The sequence below is a fragment of the Hermetia illucens genome, chromosome 5, assembly GCF_905115235.1.
Source record: "Hermetia illucens chromosome 5, iHerIll2.2.curated.20191125, whole genome shotgun sequence".
Classification (NCBI taxonomy): Eukaryota; Metazoa; Arthropoda; class Insecta; order Diptera; family Stratiomyidae; genus Hermetia; species Hermetia illucens.
In genome coordinates, this window is record NC_051853.1 from 111,633,196 (window position 1) to 111,652,276 (window position 19,081).

General features: G+C 41.4%; 1 protein-coding gene across 3 annotated transcripts in view; it reads right to left on the reverse strand.

Annotated features, from left to right (window-relative positions):
• Positions 1-16,270, reverse strand: part of LOC119656728 (protein deltex) — a 149,870-nt gene extending 133,600 nt beyond the window's left edge. For all 3 annotated transcript variants that reach the window (XM_038063261.1, XM_038063260.1, XM_038063259.1), the window contains exons 1-2: positions 15,386-16,270; positions 15,137-15,311 (exon numbers count right to left, since the gene is read on the reverse strand). In XM_038063261.1, the coding sequence (XP_037919189.1) occupies positions 15,137-15,311; positions 15,386-15,742 (532 nt within the window). In that variant the 5' untranslated portion in view covers positions 15,743-16,270. The remainder of the gene's footprint in view (positions 1-15,136; positions 15,312-15,385) is intronic.
• Between the last annotated feature and the right edge of the window lie 2,811 nt (positions 16,271-19,081).

Below are 19,081 nucleotides of genomic sequence, written 5' to 3' on the forward strand. Positions count from 1 at the left end.
AAGGACGTCGATTAATTTATGTAACTTTGTTACTTAGTTTCTGCTGACAGTGGATTTTGCTGACGGCTTGATGTCACATTAACAGTGCTAAATCTTCTCTTCTCTAAAATATCGAACGATTGACTGAGCCGGCGTAAGGCCAAGTACTGTTATGTATTTATTAGAGGAGTGAAGGGGCAGTGGATTAGTCACACTTTAAGAAAGGACGATGAATGCATAGCTGTACGTCGTCCTAGAAGCACACGGCGCAGAACAGTTAAAGGAAAGTGTAGGCTTCTCGGGAAGACCAAAATCAAAAGGTAAAGCAACTAAATATTGTCACTATCTCAGCTGACCGCACGATTCATTTCTTACCCACCTAAGCACCACAGACAAGAATGACGCCGTCTGGTAAGTAACATACTCGACACAAAGATCGGTAATGTACCTGATGAAGTCTCATTGTCATTGCGGATTACCTAAGTGGTCATATTGGTAAAAAGGTACACGGCAACCAGTGCAATGGGGGTAAAAGGTTCGGTACACGCAACGACATTGGCGATGCTATTGCCGATTTTACCAACACTCAAGGCCTTTTACATATCCAAAGATGCTTTATTAAAGGCTTGTCTTCTCTTTTTACATTTTATGTTGGAGACAATAATACTCAGATCGACGTCTCATAATATATTCTCATTTTATCGCCATACACACCACATTACACCTCAACACAGGCTGTTGATTTCTGTCTTGCATACCAAATCACCGTTGAAACAACATAAGTAACGCATTAATCAGCCTTCAATTAATTTCGTGAGAAAAGAGAAGAAATAATCTCACTCTCATAGCTACCGCCTATTACGAGCGAAAAAGAACTTTGAAATCGAGCCAGAATTCACCGCTGCCGATACCGATATATCAGGAACAAGCTAATCCCTTTATCAATGCTGGACCCTACGAGACAATTTTTTAACATTAGATTCCGCATACGTTGAAAATCATTTAAATAAAGAGAAGCCCGATAAATGGCATTTTCGGATGTGACATGTTTTTCATACTCTTTCATGAACTCATAACTTCTGACCATCTAAAAATCATGGTGATCCGCGCACATGGTGTCTAGCCCTCAAAATACTCTCCGCTATGATTCCGCCAAAAAAGTTAACAATAGTATATTTTTATATTTTGAAATTTTATTGCATTTTACTTTTAAGTTCATCCTGCAGTAATATCGGTTTTAATAGGAAGCATCATACTAGAAAATTTGATGCAAATCATACTATTATTAATAAAGTTATAGTAGCTCAAAGCTGCTTTCGCGCCAAATAAAATTATAAAATGTCGTCGAATTCAATATTAGGTATATTCAACGTATATACACTACTATGTATAAGTGAGGCCATCGTATCGCCGGCCGCCTATAGCAGGATCGATTTCACAATCCCTACGATAAGCAACCGGCCACTAGATTTTCTTCTTCACACAGCACAGTGTGTTCACAAGCAGAGTCGGCTCGTTGGGATCGGTTTCGCCATTTGGCTCTATCAAATGCCTGATCTGGATGTAATCGCCAGGCTTTTAAATCCCCATCCAGCGTATCAAGCCACCGTTGTTTCGGTCGGGCTTTTGGTCGCTTACAATCGACTTCGATGTTGAGACCCATTTTGGCAAGTGAGATCTCGTTAGCGCGAATTACGTGATCATACCATCGAAGACCCCTATCTCGCAAGTTTTCTCCATATCGATCGCGGATATACTCATTTCGGATGTGATCAAAACGTGTCACGCCACTAGTCCAACGTAACATCTTCGTCTCCATTTCCGTAAGACGCCGTTCATTGCCTTTATAGTCGGCCAACACTCAGAATCATAGAGAGCGACAGAACGAACGATATTGCAGTAAATTTCAGATTTGAGACGTTCGTTGATACGTCGATCACAAAAACTTGAGTTGTGAAACGCCACTTCATTCAGGTTACATTAATGCGTGAAGAAATTTCATAACGCAGTGCTCCATTGGCTAATAGCATTGACCCGAGATATTTAAATCGCTCAGTTCTGGGCAAGTGATTGTGCGTGTTTCATAGGAATCGGTCGTCAAAAACTCAGTTTTATTCATATTCAATCCGAGAACGTGTTGCATGAGACGATCATTCAATTTTTGGACAAGTTCCTCGAGATCAATAGACGCAAGGAAAACATCATCTGGATAAAGCAGTGTATATGGCGCTGGACGTTAAATGGCCCGTGTGACGGTGTCCATAACAAGAATAAAGAGGAATGGCGGGAGGGCGCTTCCTTGATGAACACCAACAGAGACATGAATGAATGATGATATGATACACCCGCCATAATTCGAACTTTACATTTCGGATCGTGATAGAGCAATTGAACCCAGCGCACGAGTTCTTCTGGCACTAAGTGTTGTAGAGCATACCAAATGAATTCGTGTGGAACAAGGTCAAACGCTTTCTCTAAATCCAGAAATACAATGTGAAGAGGGCGATGCTCCTCACAGTGTTTCTCCATAAGTAACCGCGCAGCATGTATTATGTCAGTAGTTCCGCAGTTCTTGACAAATCCGGCTTGATTCACGGTTATTTCAACAATTTTGCAAATACGTTTGTCAAGAATGCGTTCAAAATTCTTCATGGTATGGGCAAGTAAGCAGATTGGACAGTAATTTGTACATTCTGCTGGACTACCTTTCTTTTTCCATATTGGAAATCAGATGGTGCTCTACCTTCCTGAATAACCCGATTAAGGAATTCACTGAGCCACAGTGTTGGGTCCCAGCTCTTCACTTCCCAGAACTCAGATGCAATGTCAACCTCAGTTGCGCGGACATTTAAGTCCTTGAAGGTTTAACGTGAACACCTGTCTGGACGACTTAATCCCACGGTCTTCTTAAGACACGGATTGATTTTGTGACCACAATCAGAGCCCCGCTGAGACAAGCAACAACGGTACCAGTCTATACCAAGTGCATGGCTTAGCATTCATACTGATGGATGCAAGAATTACCTAAATCTCTACCGAACTAAGGAGTTCGGCACCCGTGTTGAAACGCAACACCACGCCGAGGCCCGAAGGTCTCTTCTCGCTTGAGCATAACCACAACCCCCATGAAACCTCCACTAGGGGGCCGACCGCAAACAACCGAACTGTACTCACATACAACGGGAGTTCACCCGGAGTATGAGAGTCCAGGGGCTAACCCGGTTCCCATGGTACCAGTATACCCCTGGTAAGGTTTCGTGACCAAATTGGCACTTCGCATTCGCATTCGCATTCGCCTACTGCATCACGGCCGGCAACCCAAAGTGAATACAGCGTCTCCCGATGCCACCACTATGGAGGTTCTCCTCGGCCACTTGGTTTTGGTTTGGCCGACAGGGTTGCCGCCCCGTCTTCCTCACCGCCACCTCTGAGCACCAGTTGCGCTGACAGGTGGAACTACTCCAAATGTCGGCAATCATTGTAGAATTGAAGGATGAGCAAATTCTTCAGTTGAAATCTGCTCCAAATATGTGTGGATCGTGTCTTTCATTTGGTTCCACGATTCTTCCACATTCGTAATTGTTGGTAATCGCGTAAATGAGATCATTTCTTCTTTTTTCTCACAAAATCGCCACTATTTAATGCGCGGCGGGCTAGTGCGTTCCCCATGCTATTTTATCGGTGGCTTAATTCGCATCACGGCAATCACCGGCCGATGTTAAAGTGCGATGGTCTCATAGAGAACGGCTTTGGGATCAGTGATGGTGGTAAAATGTCGACGTCTTATGAGAATATAGTCGATTTCCGGTTTACTGTTCCCACTATAAAATATAGGAAGATGAGACAATCATTTGATAAACCATGTATTCACAAGTACAAAGTCATAGGTGTCCGTAAAATCGATTATACCCTCGCCACCCTCATTGCACGCTCCGAACCCCTTTCCCCCATGGCACCTGATACCGCCTTTCACCAATATGACCATTAAAGTCGCCGGCAATGATCATATGGGCGTCAGCACGTTACAAGTCTTTTTCCTTTTTCTTTAATGACATCAGGGAAACCCTCTGAGATGGCAATGCCAACACCGTATTGGGTGTGTGTGCTACCAAAATAGAGAAGTTTATAGCCATTTTTACCGCATTCGCTTTCTGTGTAGCAGCTTTTGGCACCAGGCCATCGGATTTTTTTGCAGAGCGCAGATATCAATGTGCCTTTTCCGAATGCCTCTTGCGAGTTCCTCGACCCTTCTAGTTAGCATGCCCACATTTAGCGTGCAGACACGTTTTTCTTTTGCTCGAACTACCTTACTTACGTCCTGACGTCGTCCATGCGTCAAGAACCCTTGCCCATTTCTCAACAGGACCGGGCCCGTCCTGCCGCGTCGACTGAGGTGGAAGCCCTAGCATTTTCTAAGGCTTGTTACTCGATCCGATCAAGTTATTTCTAACGACATTGGATGCATTTTCTTAGTCGACCTGCTCCGGGACTTATCACCAAACCGGCGGCGAGATTTTGACCCTCCAATATTATACATCCTTTTTGCTAGTCTAGGTTTCATAGCAAGCACTCCAACATGGAGCCTTGGGGATCACCCGTTGTCACAACATATTCTTACGATCCATTATCCGTCTCACCCATCCAATCCAGCCCCAGTTAGCCGAATTATAGACATCGATGTCTCCTGAGTCAGATCCTCGAATGTTGCTATTGTATCGACCGTAGAACGCGCTCTCCGAAACCCATACTGTCATTCCAATAGACCACCCGCTAGCTCGAAGCACGGAAGCACCCTGTCCAGCATCTTCTCATTGTGTCTAAAAGACAGATAGGCCAATATGAATAGGCTGCGCCAGCTGGTTTTTGAGAGCACGGTAGCAAAATCAACCTCTTCCACTACCTAGGAAACACTCCTCTCACTATCCACAATTCGAATGCACTTACGAACCATACGGACCTGATTTTAACAGCCAGTTTCGCGGCTTTGTTCGCAATTCCGTCTAATTCCGAAACCTTATTATCCCCAATTCGTTCACAGATCTCTCGTAGTTCCTCCTCGGTCACCACGAGTATCGGGGGAGGTCCTCTTTCTTCCTATTCATGGAAAATAGTTGCGATAATTTTGAAAAAGAATCACGGGTACGTCACATGGGATGAATTTTGCCCACTAATCTTATTTATTAAAATTACAAAGTTGCAACTCCCCACGAACAAGAATTCTCCTCAAGCAGCAATCTCGCTTACTTGCCGGTACAACTTTCCTAAGGCTACCTCAAGGATTGTCGTTTCCTTTCTCCATCTGCCGATATTCTGGGTTCCTTCTTGGCCTTTAGCAAAGCCCCCTCACTCGCCTTTATCAAATCCTACGCACTCGCTGAGATGATCGTGCAATCTCAGCAGCGAGGTTACCTGCTTCCAACAGTAGTCCGATTTCCTACTGTAGTGGAAATACCGTCATAGTATTGTAGAGTCAAATGTCTCAGCTACACACTGAAATAGCTTTTCCAACGTTCCTTTTGGATGGTAACCTCCATCTAAAGCCGCCTCCTCGAAAGCCCCAGTGGACCATGCACTTCGGTTACGTATTTGATTGTCGCCTCTTCTGTTTATAATAACGAGAAAGATAGCCTGCTGGTTATTCTGGATATAGTGTTCACTCACCCGGCAAACTCTCCCTCTCGCCAACTGGTACTGGTACTTAGAAGAGTCAAATCAACAATCGAGCCTAGCCCTTTTCCCGGAAGGTGGGCACCAATCCAACCTTGGTTAGTACAACCTTGAGTTCGGCGAAGGTTTCAATCAAGATTTCGCCCCTGGTGTTCATTACTCGGTTTCCCCAGTCTAAGGACCATGTGTTGAAATCGCCACCAATAATTTTAAGGTTGCGGCCTTTAACCTTTCCCATTGTTTTTTGTGGGGCTTGCCTTCCGCATGCCCATATCGCCACATTTTCAGACGGGTCTTTAACACACGTAGCACTACGTGATTTCGGCAAGGTTCGCACATGACCGCTAAGTCCACATTCGACTCTTGAATGGTTTACGGGAGCAGGTCTTGAGCTGCCACGCGATCGTTGAGACTAATTTGTATTGAGCTCATTTTACTGCTATGATTCAGCTCCTTCCTATATGCCGGACACTTGTCATCACCTACAACGTGCCGGTCGTTCAATCCTTTTTCTGCACAACATGCGTAGATCTCCTGGGCAATCTTTGTTAAGATGAGCCCTTTCTCCACACTTTCTGCACTTTTTCAACCCAAAGTAGAGGCATCTGAAGCATCTTTTGAGAGATACTTTCTCCCCAAAGCCCGTCATCCACGGTCAGTTCAGCCTGCCAGTTACGCCGGAAGAGTCCGCAGTGCACCAGACTGCCAGTTGAATTGAAAGCACCATCCACGTACCGGCAAGTCGCAACATCATTAGTTCAACTCTGGACGTAAAAGGTATTGAAATGATAATTTGAGATATTTTTGTATCATTTATCAAAAATGTTCATTACCGATAAAGATGCCCATAAAATTCTCCATCACAGCCTAAACAAACATGAAATCCTCACTCACATTCTAATAAACATATCTGGCCAGTTGGGCGAATCCTTTTTCATTTGATCACCGACCACCTGAACAGTGAAAACTGAAGACCAACTGGATCCCATCCACGTTACAACCTCCGGTCAAATGTGGACTCTTCAGGCGTAACTGACTGACTGAAGTGACTGGCGGGCATAAGTGGGTACATGACGAAATCTATTCTTACCTTCCCTGGGGTAATCAGTTTAACCCCATTATTTACCCAGCAAGCTAAAACTTCATCCTCTACTTCGCACTCTCTTTTATTCCGATAATTCTAAATTGTTTCCTTAGCGCAACACAGATATCCTCCGGTGATTAAACCTCGTCTAAGTTTTTGCACTCGATTAGTATCTCTTCTTTCGAGCTTCTACTTTCCCACTCAGCGCCTCATTTGTCTAGCTTTAACTTTCTGCATACGGCTGACAAGACCCATACTACAGCCCATGTCAATCCCGGACCATCTTTACCTTTGCGAAAGATATCGGGGTAAGACATATCTCTTTTCTTGAAAATAATACCGGCTACCAAGAGATTCACTAATTCCGTCCCTACACCGTTTGTCAGCGCTCTCACCTATATTATATGCGTGCTAATGAAGTTTGCGGGTAGTGTCTAATTCAGATAGATACATTTGTACATTAAACCAGCCGTATTTAAAGTACGTACTATATATGTGCATATGAATGCTTTTGTGCACGTTAATCGGAAATATGAGTACGATAAATTTATATACGTGCATATATATGTACAATATTCGGAAATAGGCAGTTTGTTTGTTTAGGGTGAGGATAATATCTATGGCTGTAATAAGTACGTATGTTTTGTAGTTTGGAAAAATATGAAGGATTATGTTGGATTTGTAGCTATATAAGGATAGAAAAATGTGCGTAGAAAGTTTCTCACATAAGATGAACACAAAACCTTTATACCCGAAGCGCCAGCTTCCAGTATTCCTCTATTCACCATTTTGTGAAAAATTTATATTTTTATTAAATCCTTCAATCAAACACTAGTTTTTACTGTCATTTAATCAAATCCATTGACATTTCTTGATTCAGAAGATCCAATTCGCCACAATTCTCGTCAGCGAAAAAAAAAACCCTTTTTGAAGAACCTTTGTAACATAACTTTAAAATAATTTCCAATAAAAAATTACTTAAAGTTGTTCAATGTATGCGTTTTAAGATGATATAATGATCGAATATAAAAATTTAGCATTTTTTGAATAGTGTTTAACTTTATATACAAGCAAATGTTCGATAGATAAAAACAATTGTACATATTATACTGCATTCTTGAACTTCAAAAGAGAATATTGGCTTCAGGATCTTGCATAACCGATATTTTGAACGTTAATAACGTTTTCAATTTCGGAGCACCATCTTCAGCCAAAGAAGTGTTTGTTTTTCGAAACCGTTTCTTCACACCGTTGTAGTGATTTCTACCGAAATTACTGGACGGATCCCTCTCACCACTTCCACGTGCAGGCAAAGACTGCATCGTCATAGTGGTCTGTATTTTTTTTTTTGATTTGTTGGGGGTTCGCCCAAAGAGACGAGCCCATGAACTAGAACAAGTCGGGAAACCGGAAGCTGGACGCTTCAGGTACGAAAGGTTTTGTGTATTTCTTAGTACGTAGCACGTAATATATCCATATATTATGTGAGAGTATCCACTTTCGGGTGATATTGACATTCATAGTCTTCAGTTTTCAAAGAAGCAACAAATTTGAGGTATTATAACTTCGTTAGTAATAGTACGATTTCCACCAAACTTGGTAAGATCATGCTCTATATTATAGCCTATATCACTGCAAAATTTCATGGTACTACGATAAACTTAAGGGGGGTTTCTAACCAATTACAAAAAATTGTAGTAATATACTATTATTAACTTTATTTGAACAGATATCGGCATGGAAGGTATTTCGGAGCCCAGGCACCATATAGTGGCAGCCTCCTGATTTTTTTCAGATTTTTCGGTTTGGTAGTTTCTGAGAATGGCCCCCTTAAAGAAGTGATCACTTTCAACCCCCCGCACTCCCCACCCTTCCAACGAATGTCAAAACTAAGATCGGCTTTGGAAAGTACTAATCGAGACCTTTAATTTGATACCCCACATGACTATATTTGATGAAAAAAAATTTTACACCCCCCTTTTGCATGTGTGGAGACCCCCCTTTAAATTTGACGTAAAAGGATGTAATTCACTGTATGCGTGAGCGTTCACAGTTCCCACCTTTCTACCAAATTTGGTGTCAATCGCTATAACCGTCTCCGAGAAAAATGCGTGTGACGGACAGACAGACAGACAGACAGACAGACAGACAGACAGACAGACGGACAGACAGACAGACAGACAGACAGACAGACAGACAGACAGTAAACCGATTTTAATAAGGTTTTGTGTTTACACAAAACCTTAAAAATGGAAGGCACCTTTTTCCAATTGGATGACGGATCGAGAACCTCACCGGTAACGTTGCTTCTAGGGTAGAAACGAGACAGCGTCTGATGAGTTGCCTCTGTTCTAGACGAAACCGCAGTCGCCTGTATAATTCTTAATGTATTTTGCATCCACATCAGATACTATGCCATAAAAGCAAAGTCGTCTTTTTTTTCAGATGCTCGATTTTGATATAACGTTTGACGCGTCAGGCTCAAGGATCAACAAACGACACCAGAGATTAAGAGAGATTGGAAAAATGAATTGCGTCCGACGAGTAACGAAAAATGTCAAAACTGCACCGCACCAAAGGTTTTTGCATTACTAGGAATTTAATTTAATTTAAGAATAAATAATTGCCGACTCGAATCCCAATTCCACGGGTACTCAGGAGTTCACTACATATCTAGCAATTTTTCAATAAACCTTCTGATATATGAAACAGAGCTAACCAACATAATTTTTGATTTGAGGATGCAGGGTATACTGAGTCCGCATTGATGACGGACCAATTACGAAACAGTGTCATCGATAGGCATAAAACAGTGGGGAATCTAACCGTTGTATTGCTAAGAAGGCCGACCGAAAATGCAAGATTGACAACTCCTATGTGAAGAATCGCAACAAATATTAAAAAAAAATACGAAACGGAAAGCAAACTTTCACCCACTACTACCTCAAATTGACGCGTACGAGTCATCCCATCGTGAAACAGTTCAGCCTTCCAAGGGATCCAAAACGTTGCTCCAGAAAACTGAAGTCCCTACTGCGCCTAAAGACAAATCGTAAAACAAATCAGGATACCCGTTTTATGTTCTGTTCATCTTATGAGGAACTCTCTGGACACTATCCGCAAACTTTATCGCATACATACATATGTCTGCTCCAGTAATTCACACTGATTTAAAAATAACTAGAAAATGTGTGGGGAGCCCATTTCAAACTTAAAAAAGTATTCATAGACCAACCCTTCTCATCAAATTTCGTGATATTCGGTTTAACCGTTTTCGAGAAAATCGGGTATGACAGACAGACATATTTTGCATCGATTTTAATAAGGTTTTGTTTCACAAAGAACAAAAAAAAGGCCCACCCTTAAGTTCATCCTAGCACCACGAAATTATAATATAAATAATATATACCTATATTACGTGTAACGTACTAATGGGATAAATTCATACTCAACTGTCTTTAAAAAAGAAATACACAAAACCTTTCATACCTGAAGCGTCCAACTTCCGGTTTCCCGGCGTGTTTATATACCGAAATAATCAATATCGTTGAACCCAATTACTTTAAATTGACGATTATCATCCCGTGAAACGATATCGACCGTGTAAAAGAAAAACCTCAAAAAATTTTGGAATCATTCTTTTTTTTTAAGACTTAATAAAATGTGAATCTGGACAAGTGGGGATAAAAGCACACTTTCAAAATGTTAATTTTGAGGGAAAAGCTCTACTTTTCAAACAACAAAGGTAATTTTGTTAGAAATACATCTTATTCAACGTTTTCATAGCTCTAAATTTCAATAAATTTTGCCCATTGGTTCCTAACAAATAACCAAAAATAGAGGCGAAGCTGAAAGAATTTGCAGCAGTATAGTTCTACTGAGAACACGAAAAGGGGGTAAGTGTCTCTACATTATCGAAAAAATACAGAACAGCCTAATCTGCAGTCTGTGCAATTAAAAACAAGTCGGGAAACCGGAAGCTGGACATTTGAGTGCGCATTTGTCCCATTAGTACCTAGCACGTAATATATGCATATATTATGAGACTATCCACTTTCGCGTGATATTGACATTCAAAGCCTTGAATTCGCACAGAAGCGATAACTTTCACCTATTATAACTTTGTTAATAATACTGCGATTTCCACCAAACTTGGTATGGATCATGCTCTATATTATAGACTACATTGCTGCCGACAGGCAGTAAGCCGATTCAAATAAGGTTTTGTTTTACACAATACCTTAAAAAGAAATATTTAAAAAATATTAAAAAAGGCAGAATTTCTTGAAATTGAAAAGGTTCAATAACTTTCAAGAGGTTTCTTTGCCAACGAGAAAGAAATGTACGGATCAGCGACGATAAAATTAAGAAAAAACTAGTGATGGCGGCCTACGGCATTTTAAAGTGCGATATGGTATTCGACTTTTGGAAATTAGTGGGGAAAAACTTTCAGCTTTCATCTTGATCTTGCAGATCCATTCAAAAACAAATTAAGAGAAAAAATCACAGAGCTGAAACTGAGCAACCACCAGCTATACAACGCCGATGGGACCGGTTTATTTTGGCAGTTATTCCCCGATGAAACATACGTTTCGTTGAACCCAAGGACTGCACTCGAGATGAAGACAGCAAAAGTGAATAACGTTTCTTGGATGTAGAAATGCTTCAGGGAAAACTAAGAACTCTAGATGCTATAAGGAGTTTGATAATCCACTGGAGTACAGAAACACGAAAAATACATGTGACTTCGAAAATGTTAAAAATTGCTTTTTCCAGCAATTTGTTCCGGAAATCAGTTTCATAACCACTAAGCTTTTTAAATTTTCCACCTAAATAACGAAACGGAATTTAAGATAAAAATGTTATCTACTTGAAATTGCACTTCTTCTGGACAAGTCTCCTTCGCATCCACAACAAGAGGAGCTTACAACGTATGATGGTCGAATTTCTGTGATGTTTATGCCGCCGAATATGACGCGTATCATTCAGTCAAGGGGCCAGAATGCTTTGCGACACACAAAACTTTTTTGCAGAAATGGTTTGTTGAGTCCTATGCTCAAAAATGGAAAAGAAGGAGTTGCCGAAGCTCTTAGAAAATTCGGCTTAAAAGACGCCATAATAAATTTGGCGGTAGCGTGGGAAAAATTGTGTCCCATAATAATAGTCAAGTGTTGAGATAATATTTTAAAAGATAGTAATGAGGACATCCACAATGCTATGCCGTTAATCTAATTAAAGAGACTTTGAGCGGATGAGAATTGTTCAAGAGCAACATCTGGAACGATACAAATACTCCAGGCGATAAACCCGATAATTTATGTAACATAACCGAACTCATCACTATTTGCATTGACACAATTTTTTTTTAGATGAATATACTGCTAAGGAAATTGCAGAATGAAAAAAGAAGAATTGCGTAAAAGGCAATCCTAAAAAATTTGCGTAAAAAGGCAATCCTAAAAACATCATCTACCAAGAGGTTGCAAATCTGCGTGACAACATATTTTGAAAGCATATAAACAGGTTCATTATTAAGCAACCCTCTTTAATCTAAACACTCTCAGTAGCATAAACGCCGCTAGACTCATACTGTTCACGTTAGCGCGAGTCTACTCTATAAACGGAAAATATAACTAGGCTTCCGCCGCCACAGAAAACTCCAAAAAGATAATTTTATCATTAATTTTTCAAAGTTCTTTATTCAATTTGATTTTGTGTCGATTGTCACTGTTTGAATGTTCACAAGAAACAATAAAGCCTTAATGCAATCGACATTAATCGTTACGAAATATGCGGATACATGCTTGCAAAAACATGCATATTATTTTGGTTCGTCGAAAAATGATCCACATTAAAAAACTAAAATAAGGCGATTCAGCAATTTTCAAAGGGAAACAGAAAACAAATATAAAAATTATATTAAAATCCTTAAAAAGTTGATAATAGACTCCGTTAGAAAATTACCATGTCTTTTTTTACCCCGAAATAGTACTTTCAGCTGCCAAATTATCATATCCGGTATAAAAATTGAAATCTCACTAGGCGGAAAAGAAAACGCAATGACGACATCGAGCGAGCAATTTGAATGTTATTTACGTGAAGCCATCGGGTTCAGTGTTTGTTACTTGTTACTTTTCAAGTAATCAATCAATTTTGGTATCCCGACGAAATTGATAAGACTGACTAGGCTGACCCTGACCAATGTGCGAGGCTAGATAAAAGCAGCAGGATCACTCTCAAGACCATTCGACATCAACAACGGTCTACAACAAGGGAATGACCTATCATGCGTCCTCTTTAACCTACCCCTCGAAAAATTGATCCGTGATACTGAGGTAAATGCAAGAGGTACGATCCTCTTTAAATCCACCAAACTACTGACCTATGCTGACGATATCGACATCATGGGAAGAACCACCCGAGACGTACAAACGGCTTTCATCCAGATCGAGCAGGCTGCGCGAGATCTTGGGCTGCGTATCAATGAAGGCAAGACAAAGTATATGGTGGCAACGTCAGCATCGAAAACCAACCAAACAACATCAAACCGCACTGGTCAAACAGGAAGAATAAGGATAGGAGAATACAACTTTGAGACCGTAGATAATTTCTCCTATCTATGGTCGAAAATCACAACCGATAACAGTTACGATGAGGAAATCCGCGCACGGTTGTTGTCAGCCAACAGAGCCTATTTCAGCTTACAAAGACTGTTCCGCTCGAAAAGTCTCACCATAGAGTCAAAACTCTTACTGTACAAGACTATGATCTTGCCAGTCCTCATGTATTCCTCGGAAACTTGGGTTCTTAGCAAAAAAAATTGCGAACTCCGAAGAATTTTTGCCCCCTACATGAGGATGGACGATTCCGTAGCCTACATAACGACGAAATCTATGGACGATACCATGACCGTCCGGTTATGGTTAAAATCCGGCTCAATAGGTTACGGTGGGCGGGCCACTTAATCCGTATGGATGAGGATGATCCAACCCGGAAAGCCTATAAGGGCAATATCTCTGGGAGAAAAAGAAGACGAGGCAGACCCTGCCTAAGATGGAGCGATGGCGTAGGTCAGGACGCCAGACAGCTTTTAGGGATATCGAATTGATGGACCTCGGCGCAAAACCGGGATGTCTCGAGTTTCTTATTAAGGCAGGCCTAGACGGAATACCGGCTGTTGCGCCGTTGATGATGATGAATCAATTTTTGACAGGAAAGTGGGGGAAAATGATGCGTGAATGGACAATCCGCCAAGTTACTTTACGTTTCGGCAGTAATGGTAACAAGCTATATAGCAAACTCTGACATTTTTATCTGAACTGCAATAAAACATACGTTTCTGAAAGATTTATACTAAGCGGGATTGGAACCTTAGGCACGTTGAATATTCCGCGGTATATCTTCTCTTGTGACTTGATTCGAATTTGAATAATAGTGACGCAAAATCCTAACGGAATCGTATATTATCAATTAAGATTGGAGTTAAAGTTTAAAAATGTTAACTCACATTGAAATGATCCTCACAATATAAACCTGACTCCAAAGAAACTGGATTCCGTTGGAGGATGACGATCCACTTCATCCGAGCATCTCCTTTCAGAACAGCCAAAAAAACTATCTGCAGGGTTTTGTGGAGTTATTTGTGCAGCAAAGCACGAAACAATATTTTATCGTCCTTCTTAGCATTCCACGTAGGAAATTAATATTGACATGAGTAACCGCCAATTGCCGGCATACTGAACACAACACAATATGGCGCGGGCTTTTCAGTCTGCTTGAATTTGGTTGGAACTTTACTGATAATTTCAAACAGTTTTATTTCTCAAAAATGTGTTTTGAGAGTTTTGTTAGATTGCACCATAGAAGTGTTTTTGTCATTAATGAAATTAAGGCGGGGACTCCATTCACAAAAGTTTGCGGGATTCAAAACAAACGTTTAACTTTTATGATTCTCTAGTATACCAAAGTGGGTAATTAAAACAGTTTTCATTTCATTTAATCAATGGTGCGCAATAAACATTGCTGTTGGATAAATTTTAAGTTGTGGAGCAGAAATTGACGGTTTAACAGCAAATATGAAGTCCACCAACGAAAAACTCAACACAGGTCGAGTAAGCGGATAAGGCTCAGCCTCTTCATCCATATGGGTAACTTTGTTCTAGGATTGAATATCTGTTTAGGCTTTAGATATTTTTATTTTCATGTTTCTCCTGATTTATTAAAATAATATCATTACCGCAAAACAAAGTATGTATCGTCCAAACAACAAAAAGCAACTGAACGTACGTGAGCAGATTCATCAGCTAGAAACAAAAGGCCTAATGCGAAATTCTTTTAGGCTTTCTCTCATCGGAAAAGTCGTTGAATATACTATATAAATCCACTAGTGCAATACTCTTTGCTTACCATTTAATTGTTGTGCTTGCTGAGGTGTGATTTTCACCAAGGGATATGGTGCTTGTTGCGTCCGCCGAATGCTCCTTATCGGGCCGTTAGGTTGCCGCACTTGCGTCAAATTGCAAAAGTTGATCGTATATGGCGAGCCAATATTAGTCTTATTCAAATCCAAGGTCTGCTCACCCTAAAAAACATGCGATAAATAATCTCCTTCTCAACTATGCGCACCTAAACATCAAAGCCTCGAACTGACTGTACCTTCGCCCAAGCCTCTTCTACTATGCATTGCACCGTCATGTTGTACGGATGCCAGTCGCTTCCCGTTGCATCCACCCACTCCCACTTAATTCCCTTGCCCGCTGGCGAGCTGGGCTTGTAGAATGTCCGTCGGACATTTATCATCGGCATCTCGATATCCTCAGAATTTTGCGTCATGCTTCGCACATTAACATAAAACTGTTCCAGGTTCGGGTCTGCGTCGCTCAAGAGGACCCGTGTCAGCTTCTTTGCGTGGGCTCGCTCCAAGTGCTGCGACACCTCGGGGCTGTACGGCAACCACTTGCCGCCGAGCGACTCAAACTCCCAGACCACAACTGCATGACAGCTTGTGGCCATAATTCCTTCACTGATTTCCTATTTCTCTTCTCTATCACTATTCTCTATTCTAATTCAATCAACCCCAATCAGCAGTCCACAAGATCACTAATCAATTATTGCAACAGCCAACACATATCACTACCAGACGCTCCTCAATCAAGCCCGAAAACCCGAAAGACGCGCTCGGGACTCACGGATTTGGGGCACATCGACCACCGACGGGCCCAACCACAGAAAAACAAACAAAATAAACAAAACCAGACGAAGAAGATGCACTCCGGGGCGTGCGCGGCGTCCGGGGTTGACATCAAAAGTGCCCAACTTGTTGATTTTCCGCTGACCCAATCAAGTTCCTAGCGCAAGCGATCGGCATTCGAGTTACACACGACATTTTCATGCTTTACACACGATTTCCAACAATATTGCACTTTCCGATCAAGTGTGCGCTACCTCACATTTGATTTCTTTCACTTAATGACAATTTAACGAGTTCGCAACCACTTCCAACACGGTATCACCTATTCGCCTATTCCAATCTCCGCTCGATCACTTTTGACAGTAGTCGATAGGGTCCATAGATAAAAGTAAAAATGGCGCTTCACAGCACTGCCAGATATCCAGGTTGCATTACTTGATTTTGTAGCTTTGGGACAGAGTTTCGTTTATACTTTGTCGCTAATGTTGGGTCGGCGGGTATGCAAGTTACCATATTTCCTTATTCAAGTATTTTGCTACCTACATTTAATTTGCAAGTCATAACATTTCTTGTATCGCATTTATTCTTCTCTTTTATCGCTCACTCTAAATTTATCTTACTCAGCGAAAACAGATTCTATTGCAGTGAATATTGGTGGTTCGGTTTCCAAAATCGCGTCTAAAGTAAATTTTGTATAGATGCATTCTCCTAGATTGTATAAAAGCGAGGAAAACATTTTGTATTTTTGAGGAAGTCGTCATCGATGAGTTACCAGTCTGTTCCGCTGCAGCGGCAGTAGTAAAAGCTAACGATAATAGGCGGATTTTGGCAGTTTCCATTTATATCAAATGCAATTCCCGAAGTGAGCAACTGGGCCATTACTTAAAGGTCTTGGGCGATCTCCAGTTAAAATCAAAATATCTTATCTTCAGTGGCGACTTTAACCCACGGCACAAATCATGGGGCGATAAGGCAAAAAATTTAAATGGGAAAACCCTGTACAACTGGATCCACGACCCTTTCACACCAACCAACCTTGAGGTGGTCTCGCCGGATTCGCTGATAAGACCTGCTAGTCAATCTATCATTGACTTTTTCCTGCTGTCTGATGAAACCAAGCAAAGTTTTCAGGTAACTTCCTGTAGAACTTTGCCAGGCATGTCCGACCATTTTGCAGTTGAACTCAAAATGGCCCTCAACATCACAACTGCAGAAGCGAGTTAAGGTAACCATCAGATGATTCGCCCACACTGATTGGGACAAATTCAAGTCAAATTTAGCACCAATGCTGAACTTGGAAAGGCTCGCTACAATCTGTCGGACAAAGAAATCGACGAAGCAATCATTTTAGCTACAGACGCCATCAATACTGCTACACGCAGAAATACCAGGCTGATCAAAGTCGATGAGTTTGTATACAACAAACTCCCGCTTGACATCATGCTACACATGAAGGTCAGACAGATTTGACGCAGAAACCTCAAGCGGAACTTCCATAAACATGGAAATAAAGTCAATGCTGAATACAAAGTATTGCTTTCCCAGATTAATTGCCTGATTACAATTATCCGGCAATTGGTGGCACAATTCCGTAATAAAGAACTAACCCGTAATCTCGCAGATATTAAGCCCGAGCCAGATATGTTTCAACATATAAATAGACTAGCGGGGAAAAATTAGTCCCATAATTTCGTTCTTACCAGGAACAAGAAACCAATCTGCGGAGACGCCAGAAAGACGCATGTCCTTGCGGAATCATTTGAGTCTCAGCTCAATACCCCTCCTCCTCAAAGTAACCCGGCAATAGTGTCAATAATAATAATAATAATCGTTGGCGCAACAATCCATGTTGGATCAGGGCCTTGAAGTGTGTTAGAGCACTTCATTCAAGACCGTAACGGTACACTAGGAGGCAATGTGGTCAGCATGCACTCGCCCGAGATTATTACCCTGATTTGACTCAGGTACTCATTCACAGGTGAGTCGACTGGTATCCGACGTCAAATCACGATACAAATTCCACTGCCACCAGTGAGATTTGAACCGCGACCTTCCGTACGACCTGAGTTTATCACAGCTCACCGCCTTGACCTCAAACCTAAACGGTAAATTCCTAATTACGTAATTAGGCAAGTTCCCCGAGTCTCCACCGAATTTTTGCTGGCAGTATTTAATAACTGCATAAATAATGGCTACTTTCCCACCACCTGGAAAGTAGCTAAAATAATTACAATCCGGAAAAGAGGCGGCTCTAGTGAGCCTAACAACTTTAGACCCGTATCATTATTGTCCAATCTAGGCAAACTCTTTGAGAAAGCATGGACAATCGGGGTAGTCCAATATTGCCATCTCAAAGAGATTATACCCAACCATCAGTTCAGGTTCTCGGAACTCAACATGCACTTAGTTACCTACACGACACTGTCGTAGCAAGACTTAACGTCAATAATAAACCGACCGTAGCAACTTAGAAAAGGCCTTCGACGCCGTATGGGTAAACGGACTAATCTACAAACTAATAGATCTTGAGTCGTCAGCGTGCGAAACGAATTCTCCGATCTCTTGTCAGTAACATCGTGAGTACCGCAAGGATCCATTTCTGGACCCACCTTTTACAATATCTTCACGGCTGAAGTCCCAACTCCACCGACAGAACTTATTCAATATGCCGATGATACTCTCATCTTCGCTTCAAGCCTCCACCCCAACAGGGCAGCCAAAGCGGTCGAGAAATACTTGAAAGACCTCGGCAAATATTACCTGACATGGGGCATTAAAATTAATGAGACCAAACCGCAATTCTGCACTTTTGGAGGAAAGCTAGATACCTAGGTTCTAGAGGAATCCACAGAAAAGCTAAACGCTTAAAAATCAAGATCGGAAACACTATAGTGCAATTCTCAGACCATTAAGTACTTAGGAGTTAAACTTCACGAACTCCTTAAGTTCAAGCCACATCTTGTAGGATCTACTTTCTTCTTCGAAGGAAGGTAGGTCTCAGCACCCAAGGCCAAACTGACTCTCTACAAGACCTTGATCAGACCCATTATCTGTTATGGAGCGCCCACGTGGATCACTTGCTCCACCCGAACCATGTCCAAATGTGAGGCATTCGAACGCCGGATCTTAAGGCACTGCACTGGTCTTTCCTATAATTGGAA